We start from the raw sequence: 17,515 nt of genomic DNA on the forward strand, positions 1-17,515 counted from the left end.
CACACACACACACACACACGGCTCCACACTGAGTTTTAACAGAGAATAAACAAGCGCACAAGTATCAGTAACTTTATATCAACAGGGAAACCAAACGTTGGATCTTTGCCCTGAGGAGAAAAACAGCTGCTGCTTCAACATTTAACCATCTAATGATCTATCTATCCGTCTATGGTAAATGAGTATATGCATTTACATTCTCCTTCCTATCTATCTATCTATCTATCTATCTATCTATCTATCTATCTATCTATCTATCTATCTATCTATCTATCTATGGTACATAAGTATATGCATTTAAATTCTCCACAGCTTGCAAACAGATTGTGACTCTGTTTATCACAGTCACAGTGGGAAAAAAGCCACAACTTTAAGACTTGCCCACCACCACCCTTTAATTTGACCACCACCCTTCTTTCCTTTAAGGGGGCTGCTGGTAAACTGGGATAACAAGACTGATTTCCCATCACGATAGCTCAGCAACTGTTGGGTTCAACAGATGACAAACATCTGCTCTTTAACACAGAGCGTCGTGCTGCTAAACTGTTTTCTCTCCCACGGATGTAAATGGAATAGAGGGCCCCTAAAAGTATTAAAATCCATTTATCTTACAGAAAGATAACAAAGGTTACAGATGGTGATTAAATTAAGTTTTACCAGTTTGTGGACATTTCATATCAGGGAAAAAAATATAAATAACTCTGTACGCATTCCAAGGAGTGTATGTAAAGATGATGAAGTACAGTAATGTGGATCATGTGCGTGTAACTGTGTGGATGCGTGACGGAGCAGGTCAGCTGGCGGAGCAGCCGTACCTTCAGCTGGTTGAGTTTCAACAAGTCAGAGTCCATGACGGCCGTGGTGCCGATGACGGTGAGGAGTCGCCGCTGCTCTGAGCGTCTCTCCGATAGCACCCGGTTTGCGCCCTGGCAAGAAAACAAGACACATACAGTCAGACACACACACACATACACTTTTATCAAACTGGGAAAGATGACGCAACATCACGTTATCATGTTATCATGTGGCCTTCAACTGGAGGAGCTTGAACTGAATAAGCCCTTTGAGCTCGATGTGCAATAGGGAGTGAATGTGGGTGAAGGCCGTTGTGAAACTAATGACTAAGGGCTCAGCAAGAGATGGCAGGTTTCAGTTTTTTTGTGCGTTTTCACATGATCTCAGCATTTTTTACCAGTTGCTTTTGGTTAAATAAACCTGAGGTTAAAACATTTAGTTATAAACAAGCGTAAAAATGAGCAAACACATCTAATTTATACTGTTAGAGAACTTCCTGAGGCGTCTCACGGACGAAGGAGCTCTGCCTTTTTAGTCTGAAGCTGCTACTTCATCATTCATATCGTGCTTTTCAAGATATTTGGACTGTGTCATGTTTGTTTTAACGAATTGATTCCGATTAAAAAGAGCTCAATTGCTAGGATGAGTTTGACCTGTGTGGAGAACAGCTCAAGGCTCTCTGATAAAAACCATTATGAATCTTAATGCAGCCTTATCAGTGTTTGTTTATTGAAATAATAAGGATTTTATGGACTAAATTAAACATAAACAGTCTGTGTCGGTTGTTTGCATTATTACATGAATGTAGCGAAAAGACGAGTTAAGTTACTGGGTCAGTAGTTCAGCGTCTTTACCAACCAGCCAAGTTGTAGAAGTACTAGAGCGATCCTCCCACCTTTCTCAGTTACAGCCCTGAGTTATGGCCAGATGTCGTGCCATAATAACGACTGAATTCTTGACGTGTGGCCAAAAAGTTGGGTTTGTGAACGCGGCAGTGAACTTTGCCTAACAAACTTATCGGTTAATCTTTTCACTTCCAAGTCCAATGTTTGTGTGGTGCCACATTTGTACAAATTCCTCGGAGGCACCGCTGAGAAGTCACGATCATGAGAACTGGACGAACACGAGGAGCAGAGTTATAAAAAAGAATATATGTATTAAATTACACGCTAACGGTCTGTGTCTGTCTGTGCTTGCAGTCATCGCGCGCCTCGTCATGTGCTCGTGACATTGAGACTGCACAGTTTTGCAGGAAAGAAAGAGAGAAAGGTGGGACTGGCTGTAGCTGACAGGGCCATCGCAGAGTCACAGAAACAACATGACTCAAGTTTGAGAGGCGAGTGATAACAAAACAAACAATTGTTTTGTTTGCTGTAACAGTCTGTTCTGATACATGCGTGATAAATGCCGAGAAATGTAAGATGCTGGCATAATTAAGAAAGAGTTGACCCTCATCAGCAACATGGGATCTGAATCAGCTTCTGAAGAACAATATCTCTGTGCTTTGAACCGTTTCTACCGTTTACTCCTCCACGCTCAGACCACCAGGCAGAATAAAGCACATCAGTGTGTGTCCATCAGAGAAGGCCGATTGTACCGAGAGCAGTGCTGATGTATTGTCCCATTGCCATAATCCCTATAGTCATAGCAGTAGGTTTGTTACCTTTAATTGTCGGTGCAAGCTATTTCAAGAACGGCGGAGCAGAGCCGCGAGCTGCTCAGAGCTCATCAAATACACAATCAAACAACTCCAAAACGCTCTGGTGGACAAGTTGTGACCTGCACATTCACCACGCTGAGTTGTTTTCGAGGTAAATTGATGCGCGCTGCCTTCAGGGGCAGTTTTTGGCAAGCATTCTCTGTTTTGGAGTTGTTGGATTGTGCATTTGATGAGTTTGATGAGGGCAAACAAAGAAATCCCATCAGCCTCCGTAGCGTAGCTCTGAGCAGCTTGCGGCTCTGCTCCGCCGTTCTAAAAATAGCTTGCACCGACAATTAAAGGTAACAAACCTACTGCTATGACTATAGGGATTATGGTAATGGGCCAATTTGCCAAAATGTTTAACTATCCCTTTGAGAAGGAGTTTTAACGCTTATCAGCAACATGAGATCTGAAGTGAACCAGCTTCTGAAGAACACTATCTCTGTGCTTTGAATCGTTTCTACCGTTTACTCCTCCACACTCAGACCACCAAGAAGAATAAACCACATCATCGTGTGTCCATCAGAGGAGGCAGACTGCACCGAGAGCAGAGCTGATACGTCAGACGTGTTCATCATCGGCTCTGTTCATACCTGCTGCCGTGTGTCTGATGCGGTGTCCAGTTACGTCTCATGTTGTGCAGCTGAGGTTACATCTAAACAAGGCTGCGGGGGTGACTGTAAATCGAATTGCGTGTGGTCCGATGATAACATAAATATGCTTTTCTCCATGGTGATACCGAGTCCGAGACGTGGTGGAAAGCAGCCATGGAAAACACATTAATGACAAATCAAGGCACTGCATAGCAACCAAAGCAAAGAAGAGGATTTTCTTCTTTCTCTTTCGGGGATGATCTCAATCTCCGAGCGTTACTACCGTTTGTGACAAAACAACTGGCAACGTGTGAGTAACACACGGACCTAATGGAAACCATCCATGGTGAATCATGTCACATGGAGGCTTAAACTCCTGACGCCACCAAATAAACCTCCATATCTAAAGTTATAAAAGAGGAACAAAGCAAGAATAAATGCCGAGAATAGCAAAAATGACAGCTGAAATAATATTTGGGATGGCGTGGAAGTGTGCGAGAGTTTATGTGCGTGTGTGTGGTGGGAGCTGCTGAGGCTATTTATGCACTAAACTATGCGAGTATGTAGGAGTGGGTTTGAACCTGTCGCAGGACTTTTAGCAAGAGTTTTATTTTTGTTTGCTTATGTCAAAATGAATGTGCTCTTTGTTAAGTGAAATCCAAATTGCAGGCGGTTTCGATCCCGCTTCTTCGGCAGAGAGCAACTCCCCGAAACGAAGACAGATGTAGACAAAGTCAAAGGTAGAAGTTTGTTTTTATGTCTGGTGGGGATATTTAAAAAGACACTTGAATGCGAGTCCTTTTATAACTTGAAATAAATCTTCTTCAGTGTCTGTGTATTGTTGGAAATTGTGCACAACTTGACAAAAACACGAGGAAATTCATGAGGCTTTGTGACGATCGAATACCTGGAAAAACCACATCACTGTTCCACACATCCAACTTCTTCTACCCTTTCGGAAACCCTCACTTACTACCCCGTCGTTAGGTGGAGCAGCTCTGCCTTCTTCAACTCTTTCCAATTTAATTCCAGGGGGGGGATTTTATCATGTGTATCTGTAATAACCAACCACATTCGGAAACCACCGAATCCAGGGAAAGTAGGTTTACAGCGTCGGTCTGAAGCCGAGGGGGAAGAAGGAGGAGGAGGAGGAGGATGAGGATACTTTCAACAACACAGTCATCAGCAGCCACGCTTGCATTTCTTATGAACTCGGCCTCACCCTTCCGCAGAATTACACATTACGCCTTTAAAGTGGATTTTAATTTGTTTAGAGACCTTTCCTTGTTGTCTCAGGCCCCGCATTTCGTTTGCAGATTCACTTCCAGGCTGCGTGTTCTCAGGTCCTTTCAGCTTTTTTATGAGAAAAACCCCACCGTCTGAATGAGCCAGCAGACTGCGAGGGCTGGTGCTGCTGATCATTATTTGATTAAGTTGAGTCAGAACGCTTTTGTCTGTATCTTAATGTAAGCTACCTGATACAAATTAGACTGACTCAACTTCAGATTGATTTCCTATAAAAAGCTCTCCATTAGGGCTGAGTATGTTCACACAGTCTCCTTAAAGAGGAGCTATGCAAGTCTGGTCGCTTTTCCGCTGTTTTGCTAATGAAGCCGCCGGTGTGAAATCAATCAATAGGGCAGTAGATAACGTTATACTGTATATACTGTATATGTTACGATGTGTACATTTGTGTAGTTTAATCTGCCATAAACAAGAGATTACGAGTCACGGTGCTGCAGAGACGAGAGCTGGGAGACCGGGTCGGAGGCTCTGATCTTGCAGGGTTGGTTTTCGGCCAAGAGATGCTCGGTGGAAGGCAGAGACTCTTCTCTTGAAATCATTTTCCAGGACATATTCAGCTGCTACAGTCTGACAGACTTGTTACCACGCCATACACTAATACATCTCCTGTCCCATTCATGTTTTGGAGATGTCTTTTCAATAATTATACCCAGTGGTTGAATTGGCTTTTGTAAGGAGGGGGAGCCCTTCGCTCACAGCATTTTTATTTAGGGGACACTGGGGATGGTTGTAACAGCATCACTTTCACCAATAAGGGATAACATTAGAGTTATGTGATCAATATCATGTGTACCCACTCACTCCCTGACATTGCTTGTGAATGTGCATGGCTGTGTGAAGAAGTGTGTAGATTTTACAGCCAAAACACTTTTTTTTTTTAGGTCAAAAACTAATATTTTGGACCAAGCCTAAATTTTGACTAGTATCGATACGGTTGAAGAGTGAATTAGGTAACTTGTATAAGATGAAAGAGCAGATTCTTCGGTAAAGTATGAGGAATCATTTCATCAATGTTTACTTTAAACCACCATGCTGGTACAGCTAATCAAACAATGACTGACAGGGGTGGGGATGGTTGTAACACCTTTTATCTTTGTTGTTTTAAGTGTCATTAAGTGTCACCATCAAGGCCCCGTTTCCTCTGCTTCACCATGAGCCTCTTTCAGGCCACACTTTACTGTTCCACCACTTCTGACTTATCCTCATCTCTATCTTGATAGCTGCAGGTGTCAGGTGTGAAAGGAGGCTCCCACACGACAATCAGTGGCCCTGAAATGTTGTTTCTCTTCTATAATCAACATTCTACATTCCCATTTGGGGTTTGCCTGTATGACACAAAACAAAAACAACTCCAGCCCAACCCACCCAACCGGACCGGACGCGTCAGTTCGAGTCGCGTTCAGCGGGAATATGTAGGCTACAAATGACTCAGGTCGGACTGTGCCTCGGGCTTCTCCTTTTTCTTTTTTTTACCAGGTTTGGACATTTTCGGGGACAGCTTTATCCGGGGACAGGTCGGCCTAATTGGGGACTGTCCCCGAAAGAGACTTTATCACAGAAACATACAGTCAGTTTCAGTAAGTTAACAAAGTTAAAAACACTTAACTAATTCAAATCCAAAAGCTTAGCATACAAACAAGTACTTAATACAGTAAATGACATGAATCAACAGTGCATGTTTTCCCTTGGGAAAGCACCCGGATCTTAAAGGACTTTTCTGTCCAAAAGTAGAAAAACACTTTGCTGAGTGCCACTCTACATGGGTTTTGTCTCCACTGACCTGAGTTTAGAGGAGAGCACTTGTATGGAAATTCCTCTGTGTGTTTTGTTGTGTGTGTGCGCGCACGTGCACGCTATGCGAGAGAGTTTCATTGATTCAGGTTTTATCTCAATAAACAAGCGGAACGGATTCAGAAGCTCTGACACCGCACTCTGAAAGCAGCGCTTTTGAGTGAACAGATTGATGACGTACTGACATGGTAAAAGTGGGGGGTGGGGGGTCCAAATTAATGATTTTCATATGATGAAGTCGTAATGGTAGCTACACCCACGATTATTATAAAACACTGAAGCAGAGGGAGCTCAGCTCCGGAGGGCTCCGGCCCAATTTAATCACTGATTATACCTTATTTAGTACATTTAACCAGTTTCTATGTTGATTCTTCTTTCTCATTCTCTCTCCCAGAAGTCTGTATAAAGGTGTGCAGTCTATGGCTCTAACTTATCTATGAAATAATCTCTTACATGCTTAGAAATTAAGACAAATGTATCATAGAACAACACAAAATCATGTTGTTTATGTTTTTAAACCACATCCAACCCAGCTCTCTGTCACTATCTATCTGTCACTCAGCAGAGGAGACAATAGGTCCAATACTGGAAACACTCTTCAACTCAAATGCGCTGGTTTTCTCGCTAGGCACTTCTTTGGAAAATAAATCCTTAGTGGGGTCTGAAAAAGTCAAATCGAGCTCTGGTAGCTGATGTCACGATGTGATTAATAATTTTCCAGGACAACTCAAGCTTTTCCAGGACATTTGACTTGTTTTCCCCATTTCCATGTGTTTTCCATGACTGGAAAATTGGTCAATTTGCCAGGTTTTCCAGGACACGTGTTAAACCAACCAAAGTTAAACCAAAGTTAAACCGTTAAACCATCACAATGACTCCAAAGCTGTTTAACTAAGGTAAAAATGTAGCATAGTTAAGCTACAAATCTTGAATAGCTCCTCTTTAACGGTAAACTCAGCTTCATAGTTGACGCCAGGACAACAGATGGAAAACTGGCTTAAAACGAACTGACAAGATGTTTGGAAAAAGAAATTCCAAGGTGTTGACAAAAAGAGTAATGCTGGTTTGATAAAAGATGAGACAGAGACAGAAAGCGAAGGTGGGAGTTTGCCTACCGAGCTGTCGACGTTCTCCACTTCCCGTATGACCTGCTCGGGCAGGTCCAGGTCCAGATAAACGTCCTTCTCCTTCCTGCTGATGGCGTAGTAGCCCTCGCTCCTGGCACAACCGGTCACATGCTCGCGAAGCTGTCCGTCCACGGTCTTCTTCTTACGCCGAGGGTTCGGCAGGTTGGTTAGTGCAGCTCAAAGGTCAAGGCAAACACATGAAATACCACACACTCTGAAATAAAGACTTTAGCTTTGCCCATTTGAAAAACATTCATCACATTATTGATTGAAAACAGGAGTAGATCGTTTGGACTTCGGTAACAGAGTTTAAAGGGATAGTTCAACATTTTGGCAAATTGGCCCATTGCCATAATCCCTATAGTCATAGTAGTAGATTTGTTACCTTTAATTGTCAATGCAAGCTATTTTTAGAACGGCGGAGCAGAGCCGCAAGCTGCTCACAGAGGCTAATGGGATTTCTTGGTTTCTCTCATCAAACTCATCAAATACACAATCCAACAACTCCAAAATGCTCTGGTGGACAAGTTGTGACCTGCACATTCACCACGTATGATGTAACGTTACGAGACAGAGTTGTTTTCAAGGGAAATTCATGCAAAACCGCTGATGCTCGTTCATGTCGGGGGCAGTTTTTCAAGCAAGCAGTCTCTGTGTTATTTACCTCTAAAACAACTATTTGCCAAAATGTTGAACTATCCCTTTACTCTGCACGGCAACCGCACAGACGCACTTGATAAGGATATTAGTGTGGGTGACCCAGTGAGTGTCGTTGAGCCAGTCGGAGCTGTGGTCGTCCTGCAGCAGCTTCTCGTACGTCTTCTTCAGTAACATCAAGTCTTCTCCGTCCAGGCCGGAGTTCCAGATGTCGTAGAGGATCGTCATCTGCTCAAACTCGCTGCGGTTTTCGAACTTGATGGCCGGAAGCTCGGGCGCCGGGATGGGTTTGGGCCAGCGCTGGGACGACGTCACCCCGGCCTCCTGCAGGAAGAGGCGCTCGCTCTTCCTCAACACCTCGTCCTCCGTGTCCGTGCTGGACAGCTCCCCGGACTCGAGCTCCTCCACGTCCACGTCCTCCTCCGAGTCCTGTGACACAGGAAGAGCAACGTTACAACCCGCTGACGGTGAATGCATCTAACAGTGCACTACTTAAGAATGCACTATTTAACAGTTGAGCAATAATCCAGTCTGGCAAGTATAATATCGTATCCCTGTTTCGTCCCGTCTGCTTTGTTCCTGTTAAATGAATGACTGATATTAAGACGACTACCAACTTGTTTAAATGCAATCAAATGTAAGGCGTAGAATGTAAGATTTCACGGCACCAATGTGCTGTTGTAAGTATTACTGCAAACACAATGTATTAAGATGTCTATTTGACTGATATGATATTGAAAATGTGATATGTTTTTTTTTTTTTACATCTCCTTTCGATGTAGTATGGTACTTCGGACCCCAGGAAGACTAGCTTGTGCCATTGGCATCAGCTAATGGGGATCCTTTTAAATAAAAAATAAAATAAAAAAAATGAACACACAACTATCCTCCAGTACAAACCACAACAGTAGCAGCTTCTTTTCCTCGGTTCATACTCATAAGGCAATAAATAAGTAATTCAATCTCTTTCAGGTCAGGTAAAAAAAAAAAAATTCTGGTGGCTAATCCAGTTTTTTATTATTTTTAGACTAAATATTTAGTGAATGACCAAGCCCCAGTTGAGTTATTTTTCTCCAGGAATCCCAAGTGATTTCATATCTTAATGGAAAATCACTTCAAATCATAATGAGGCAGAACAGAAAAGTGTTTCCCATTTAAGGTCAAACAGCTCAGACAGAAGGTTGGCGTTTTCATCTGGTTATTACATCGGTTCTGTGTCACGTTTGTGTACTGTATGTGCACGTTTTAACATCCGAGTGACACAGACGTGGGTGGACAATGAAGTCGTTTCACTTCCTTACCTGTACAAACAACCCAAAACCCACAGAAAAAATAAAAACGCGAACTTGAGTTGACTCATAGAAAAAACGTGGCATAGAGACACTGCGGCAGGTTGTTGCGTATTCATGATTGAGACACAAACAAGCGTTTTACAGGAACAACCGATTCCCACGCACCTCTAGTTTCCGCTTCTTCTGCTTCTTGCCCGGCTGCTGCTGCTGCTGCTGCTCCTGCTTCTTCGAGTGGTGAACCTCAAGGTTTTCTTTGTCTTTTCTCCTCCTCTTTTTGTTGCTCTCGTCCTTCTCCAGTTCAAAACCTTTGGGGGTCGCGCTCTTCTTCTTCGCCGACGGAGGCGTGACGGCCGCCGCGGCAGCAGCCTGACCCACGTCCTCTGACTCACAAGGCACTCCCACTGGAGACAAATACTCCGCTGTGTCTGCCCCCTTGGGTGGCAGCGCCTCGCCGATGACCTCCTCCGGCGCTTCCAGCACCCCGGAGATCGCGTTGAGGTCCGCCGGCAGCAAGACGGACGAGTCCTGTTTCGAGGAAGTCCTTTTGCTCGCGGGCGGCGCCGAGACGACGACCGGCGGTTTGCAGTAGTTGTGCTCCATGAGGACGACGACGCCCTCGGGACTCAGAACCAGAGCCAGCGTCTCCGGGGAGAAGAGATCCTCCTCCATCTTCTGCTCCTCCGCCTCGTCCGACGTCTCCGTCTCCTCCGAGTCGCCGGCGTCGGGGTCCATCTTCAGCGCCACGTCGGCCAGCACGGAGAGGTCGGCGGCGGAGGAGGAGGCCGAGGCCAGCTGCAGCAGGCTGGACGCCCCCAGCTGCTCTCTGAGCCTCAGCCGCTGCTCGCTCTCCTCCTCGTCCTCGTCCTCCTCCCTGAGCGAGTGGCAGGACGAGGCGGACAGGCTGGTCGTTCGCGGTCGACCTCGGGAGCGTTTAGCGGCGGCGGCGGCGGCGGGCGGAACGGGAACCTCCTCGAAGGCCATCCTGCACATGGAGGCGTGGTCCAGCGGCAGGTTCTGCACGGTGCGGCACACCATGACCGGGGCGCCGGGGGATCTGGGCGAGTCTTTGCCCGAGCCCCTTTTGCCGGGCGACTTGACGGGGGTGGTCTGGGGAGAAACGGGGGGTCCCTTTTTGGATTCATCGGGCTCTTGCGGCCGTCCGGGCAGCGGCGGCGGCGGTACGATGAGGGCGTTGCCTTCTCCCGGTTTGGAGGCGAAGGGGAGCAGCTGGATGCCCTGAGCGGGGCGAGACAACGACGAGGGCGTGGAGCCGGCGGAGGGGACGGGGAAGTCCGAGGGGGTCCGGCCGGGGGAGAGGAGGAGGAGGGGGGAGTCGCCGCCCGCCGCCGCCACCAGCGAGGGAGACGGAGACAGCGGTGCGACGGGCGGCAGCTGTGTTTTGCCTTCGTTCTCGTCCGTGGAGAACGACACCGTCTTCCTGCGTTTCTTAAGCGGCGGCACCAGAACGATGGGCGACGAGGGACGCGGGTACGGCGGCGACGGAGGCCGCTTGTTCGGAGCTTCTGCTTTGCCGTCCTTAGCGTCACCTAGGGGGAAAATATGAAAATATTAGATTAGGACTGATCCAAAATAAACAGAATGTGTCGTTTGAGTTGATTTGTCTGTGTTGACTTGTCTGTGTTGACTGAGATAACATGGACCAACGGCTGCAAACTTCACTTTATTTTCTATTAGTATTATATGAATAGTATAAAGGGGGAGGACTAGAAAAGCTTTCACCTTCTTCTTACCCCTTTTGAACATGACAGGTATCTTCTTTTGAGATGATGATTATTAATAGGCTCTTAATATTATTATTATTATTTATCACTGCATTGGCTCCCGGTTAAATTCAGGATCGTTTTTAAACTTCTAATGTTTGTTTTTAAAGCTATCCACAGTCTTGCTCCAGTGTATCTGTCTGATTGCTTAAAGCTTCGACGACACTATAGAGCTCTCCAGACCTTTCTCAAACATTTTAAACATAATCTCAGTAGCGGCCCCTAAATTGTGGAACTCCTTACCCCCTGAATTATATTTTATGAATGACCTGGCACTCTTCAAGTCGAATCTTAAAACTCACTTATTTAGAAAGGCTTTTAATATCCAGTGACATCTGTCATTTGTGATGTATTTTGTCATTTATGTGTTCTCTTTCTTTCTCTTTGTATCTGTTATGTAAAGCACTTTGTTCATCACTCCACACGTTGTACAGTAAGGTGCTATATACACTAGTAAACACTACTCACAAAAAGTGAGGGGTGTTTGGCTTTTGGATTAAATTTCAGAATGCACCTAAAATGCACTCTAACCTTTACAGGTGAACTTAATTTAACCTTCTCTAAACTTTCGAATGCACATGTCCAATTGTTCAATGTTTCAGTAGTTATTGAATAACATGCTGTTCTCTGATTTGTGTTACAGTACAGCTACAGTATAGCCACCACTGTTGTTAGCTTTTGTTTGAGATAAAGAAATTACCATTGCACCCTTCTACTACTTTTTATAGGGATATTCTTGTCAAATATCCCTAACTTTGTGTGAGTAGTGTATATAAATGTTATTATTATTTAGTTTGTTTTGTTTTTATTCTTGCCATGTTTAATAAAATTGATTGATTGAGAGTTAAAAAAAAAGCTTGTGTGCCAGAAACAGCAGGTTTTATCAGCAGGTCGTGACAACTGTACTGTAAAGAGTGAGGCTAAACCCGTTTCAGTGAATTTAAAAAGAAAATGAAGTCATAGTCCTTGAATTATTAACCAGATAACTTTGGTGTTGACCATGTCCTCATTGCATATTTGAACTGACCTGATTTGATGTCAGCCTTTGGAACAGCTGTTGCATTATTTCCCCTGAGTGGAAAAAAAGAGAAAGAGAGTAAATGAATAACAACATAATGAAAAATACCTAATACATAATCTGAGTCTGACACAAAACGTCATCATACCTGTCATTCTCTTTCCCCGTTGTGCTGTCCATGGTCGACTCGTCCATGGTGTCCAGTCCTTCACTCTCGGCCCTCTCTCCTTCTTCATCCTCATCCTCAGAGGAAGACGAGGACGAGGACGCCGAAGAAGAGGAGCCCTCGGAAGATGAGGAGAGACTCTCGTCGTCGCTATCAGCACTGAGGCCATCGTCTAAAAAAAACAAAAACAAAAGTAGAAGTGTTAGGTGTAAAACTTCCTGGACTGAACATAAAGATAAATAAAAACATAGTAATTAGATTAGTGGTTGAGGTTTACCATCAGACTCCTTGTCACTCTCTCCTTCCTCATCCTCCTGCACAGAAAAGACAAGTTAGAGTCACAACACTGAAAAAAATGACAGTGAAATGCTGCCATCTAGCGGATGATCGGAGGAAGAACAACATTATTCCTATGAAACGTGAACTCAACGCAATAAAATAAAATAAATGATAATAATCCAATAACTACTTGCGTGTCATTTGGACCAAACATTGACATTAATACTCGTAACTGTGTCCCAAACCTTTTCTGTCGAGGATCCATCTGACGTTTCCTCTCCCTCGCTGTCGAGCTCCCAGGGTTTGCGGTTTCTTGGCTTCTTTTTTCTCCTCTTGTTGTCCCTTTCAGCTCCGTGTCTGTCCGCCTCTGGCATCCTCCCGTCAGCAGCTGGAAAACAAAACGTGATAATTTCAGAGTTATACGCAGCAGGCCTTTTTTGGTTTCCAACCATCTTTTAAAAAGCCTTGCAACGGCAACTCTGCAAACCTTCGTCATCCTCGTCGGGTGGCGTTGAGGGTCGCGGCCTTTTCATGTCTCCCTCTTCAAGCTCCTGAGGTTCTTTCCTCTTCACCTGCACAATTAAGACACAGACAATGTTTTTTTTAAACAACAATCATGTTTTTGTAGGTGACTTAAATCTTGGGACGTACCAAATCCAGGATTCGGTTGAGGATTTGACAGAATTTTGGGCTTTTTGATGGGGTTCGAAAGATATTCTGCCCTGTCACTTTAATATAAAGTCTTCTAAGCTTGATACTAACATATCATGAAAAACATCATAGACAATAATACTCACAGGCAGATATTTTCTCTGTTCTATGGAAATAATTTCACTTTTTGGTCTCATTCTTTCTTGTTTTGAATGAGAAAAAACACTAAATCCTGTATATAAGACGGATATAAGATTTAATGTTCAGTGATGTTCTGAGTGTGAACTTTCTGTTCAAATGCAAAATAGTGGCGAAAGTTATTATCGCCCATTGTTTTTTACGGTTGGAATAAAAACAGGAAACACACTGTGTGATGTCGTTTACTGCATTTATAATATGTTGTATGTATGGGCCGACGATGGGAGTAGGATTTGGTATTTTGTTTCAGATTTGGCCGAATCTTAAACAGTGGAAAATCAGGATTCGGTATACACCTGACAGTTCAGCTATCAAGATAGAGATGAGGTGGAACAGTAAACAGTAAAGTGTGGCCTGAAAGAAGCCCACAGTGAAGCAGTGGAAACGGGGCCTTGATGGTGACACTTAATGACACTTAATAAAACAACAAAGATCAAAGGTGTAACAACTATCCCCACCCCTGTCAGTCACTGTTTGACTAGCTGTACCACCATGGTGGTTTAAAATAAACATTGATGAAATGATTCCTCATATTTTACCTAAGAACCTGCTCTTTCATCTTATACAAGTTACCTAATTCAAACTTCAACGGTACGAATCTAAATTTAGGCTTGGTCCAAAATATTAGTTTTTGATCTAAAAAATAAAGTGTTTTGGCTGTAAAACCTACACACTTCTTCACACAGCCATGCAAATTCACAAGCAATGTCAGGGAGTGAGTGGGTACACATTATACTGATCATATAACTCTAATGTTATCCCTTATTGGTGAAAGTGATGCTGTTACAACCATCCCCGGTCTCCCCTAAATAAAAATGTTTTGAGTGAAGATGGGCTCCCCCTCCATACAAAAACCAATTTAACCACTGGGTATATCCCTACTAAAATGAAACGATGTAAAGACAACTTTAATTTTACTGAAGTGTAATCCAGTAAACCAGGGGAAATAAAAAAAAAACAATGATTCAATAACGGTGAAAGACTTCCTGGTAACAGTAAGTTTAGAACTGACATTTAACAGTGTGTGTATGTGCTCAGAGGTGTTGACGTAAGTCCCGGTTTGTTCTGTCAAACATGGAGCGAGTCCAAAGTTTGTTGCCGTTTGGTGCTTTTACCTTGAAGGATGGCAGCTTGAACGCTCCGCGGAGCGCAAAGCCCTCCACGCCGCCGCTCTTCGCCCAGTCCACCAGAGACATGAGCGGCTCCCGAGGACGATTGACCTTCTCCTCTTTCTTCTCGTCGTCCCGTAAGGCAGACACTCCCCTGACCATCGTCTGGAAAGGCTGTGGAGGGACAACGTTTACATTTTAAAACCAAAGAGAAAGGCCTGACTGCTCACTGAGAATGAGGAAGGAAGGTTCAGACTGACTTATTCTGGAAAATGAAACATCCCTTTTCTGGTTATAGTCCAGCGAGATGCACTTAGAAATGTTTTTAGATTGAAAAGGAAGTTAAGTTAAGAGGCTGATGCTATTTTTCATTCAATCATGGAATCAGCTTGAATTAAAGAAATACGGTAATCAATTTAGAGTTGAATAAAACAAAATCTATTTTTAATATAACAACAAAAAATGTGCAAAACAGTTACCGTAAATTCTCAAATAAAAGCCGAGTCTGAAATAGACGCCGGTCTCCTGTACTGGGCCGGGTCTGGCTACAGGTTTGAGCAAATAAAATCAGGGTCTATTTCTATTTTCTGCAAGTTCTTGTGAATGTACAAAAGCTCTCAAAGAAAAACTATAGAAGCAGCACGCACATCCACAAAATATTAGAACTGGGTGCCAGACAAAAAATGCGTGTTGTGTTTTGCCAAAAGCTCTCAAAGCCCACGATCGGCTGTTTCTCAGTCCAATCCCTGGGTGTTGAAGCTCGGACCCGATGCAGCGCAACTCTTGGGCATTAATTCTCAGCCCAAATGCAGCCAAAAAACAAAACAGGAAGCCCCTGGTCCCAACTCAAACCTAGCACATCCGGTCATGGTGTTCGGTCCAGCCCGTTGAGAGCTTGGACTGACCCAAGGAAACCTATGTACAGAGTCTGTGGCCAGAGCACACTTTGTTTTTTAGAAGAAGTTTAATCTGCACTGATTAAACTTCTAAATGACTGCTGCTCTAGATCTGACTCTTACCTTCTGTTCTTACTCTTTTAAACAGTAACGACAGAACCATTTAATAGTGTTTTTTGCTGCCTGAGATTTGTTCAAAATTAAATAAAAGCCAGTCCCATAAAAGTCTCCAATACTCTGGTTAGTTCGGCAGTTGAAGCGAATAAAACCCTGGGCTTCTACTGGAGAATTTACGGTATTCCTCCTCCTTACCTTGGCCTTCGTCTCTTTCCTGTCCCACCACTCGTCGAAGGTGGCGAAGGCGACGTTCTCCACCATCTTGCGGTTCAGGTCCCTCTGCATGATGTTCTTCATCTCCTGGATCAGCGTGCCGAGCACCATCTGCACCGTGGCCTCGTGCGGGTTCTCCGCCGCCAGCATGGGCATCTGCTCCCCCGCCGCCGCCGCCGCCGCCGCCCTGTACTCGTCCCCGTCGCCGGGCAGCATGGTGCCGTAGCCGGGCGGGGGCATGTACGACGGCGGGTAGTGCGTGTGCGGTAAGACGTGCGGCGGCCAGGCCGAGTGCGGCGGCGGGATGCCGTGGTGCGGAGGAGGCGGCGGCGGTATCTGCGTGCCGTGGGGGTCGGCGTACGGGTAGGGCATGTGCGGGGGCAAGTAGCGGTGGTCCTGGTCGTAATGAGCGCCCGCCCCGCTCCCCTCTTGGTCCATGTAGGGGTGGTGCGTGTGCGGCGGCGGCGGCGGCATCGAGTGGAGGTGGTAGGAGGCGTAGTCGGCGGTGGCGGCCTCGCCGGGGCCGGGCGTGCCGTTGGACGACGACATGCGCAGCTGGTGCAGGCGGCTGAGCATGTGGGTCTGCATCTGGAAGGACATGGGGGCGCCGCCGCTGTACTGGCTCATCAGCTCCATGGAGGAGGCGTAGTCGTACATGTGGTGGGGCATGGGCGGGGGGTACTCGGGGTGCAGCTCCATGTGGGCGAGGGGGGGGATCCCTGGAGGAGGAGGCGGGGGCTGGAGGGAATAACCAGGGGGAGGAGGCGGGGGCAGATGAGGGGGGTAGGAGGGCATTGGGGGGTGCATGGAGGTGCCAAAGTGCTGTGCAGAGTCAGAGAGGGAGGGAGGAGGGGGCGAGGACGAGGGGTCGGCCGTTTGCGACGGCATGGCGGCCTGGGAGGAGGAGGGGGAGGAGCCGGAGGTGACGGAGGCCTGGTGGGTGGTGACGGTCGTTATGGTCGTCTCCTGCTCCTCCTCGTCCGATATCTCCATGTCCTCCCCCGAGGAATGAGGGGACGACTGGAAGGGAAAGACAGAAAGAGAGTTCGCTGTCGTTTAGTAAAGTGGGAAATCACCCGTCGTTAGTTTATGCACCTCAGACACATTTGTTCTCGATTTCTATGTCTCGTTGCTCTTGTGGTAATGACAAATAAAAGTACTTTTGACTTTGAACACAATTATACCACAACCACAAAAACACACAACAAAGTCGAATGAGAAAAAACATACACTACAATATGAAACATAAATATTGTCTTATTGTACCCAGGTGGTGGTGTTTTTGTCTTTTATTACACCAGAAACTTGCATGTTGCATGAACTGGTCCATTATGAGTTGCTTTAACCACAACAGTGAGTTTCACACTGATTTTGCCCCATGGACACACACACTGAGAAAGTCAAAGCTGGAAACATCTGTGTGTGTTTTGACTGTTTCTATGATTTGTTAGAAATAAAATTGAACATGATTTGAATAGTCATAGTGACTTTTTTTTCTCTTTTCTGCATAATTTATTCTTGTGTATTTTAACCTTGCTCATTCATACAAGCCGTACTTTAACCAGTTTTTTCATGACCACCCACACTGTGCAATATCTTTTGACCAACAACAAGTATTCAAAGTTTTTTTCCTCTCTATTTAAATAATATTTTGTACATAACGGTACATATCTTTGTTTTCTTTTTACATAGTTCATTCTTTATATTTTTATTCCTTATTTCCACAAGTGAATTTCCCACACGTGGGATCAATACAAACTCTTATGTCTTTAGTACTTTACAGTACTTTTTGTACTGACTGGCAGCACCCTTGAAAATGTTAAGA

The 17,515-nt window shown here is 45.0% G+C and overlaps 1 protein-coding gene across 2 annotated transcripts in view; it reads right to left on the reverse strand.

The window, feature by feature from the left end:
• setd1a (SET domain containing 1A, histone lysine methyltransferase) overlaps positions 1-17,515 on the reverse strand; it is a 28,221-nt gene that overhangs the window by 3,562 nt on the left and 7,144 nt on the right. The window contains exons 8-18 of one of the 2 annotated variants that reach the window (XM_083977590.1): positions 15,673-16,710; positions 14,471-14,638; positions 12,994-13,078; positions 12,752-12,894; positions 12,505-12,541; positions 12,210-12,399; positions 12,071-12,114; positions 9,428-10,809; positions 8,047-8,399; positions 7,302-7,479; positions 816-926 (exon numbers count right to left, since the gene is read on the reverse strand). In XM_083977590.1, the coding sequence (XP_083833716.1) occupies positions 816-926; positions 7,302-7,479; positions 8,047-8,399; positions 9,428-10,809; positions 12,071-12,114; positions 12,210-12,399; positions 12,505-12,541; positions 12,752-12,894; positions 12,994-13,078; positions 14,471-14,638; positions 15,673-16,710 (3,729 nt within the window). Of the gene's footprint in view, positions 1-815; positions 927-7,301; positions 7,480-7,962; positions 8,400-9,427; positions 10,810-12,070; positions 12,115-12,209; positions 12,400-12,504; positions 12,542-12,751; positions 12,895-12,993; positions 13,079-14,470; positions 14,639-15,672; positions 16,711-17,515 lie in introns of those variants that run through there. The other variant, XM_083977589.1, reaches the window with a different exon arrangement.

The sequence above is a fragment of the Trachurus trachurus genome (assembly GCF_905171665.1).
Source record: "Trachurus trachurus genome assembly, chromosome: 8".
Classification (NCBI taxonomy): Eukaryota; Metazoa; Chordata; class Actinopteri; order Carangiformes; family Carangidae; genus Trachurus; species Trachurus trachurus.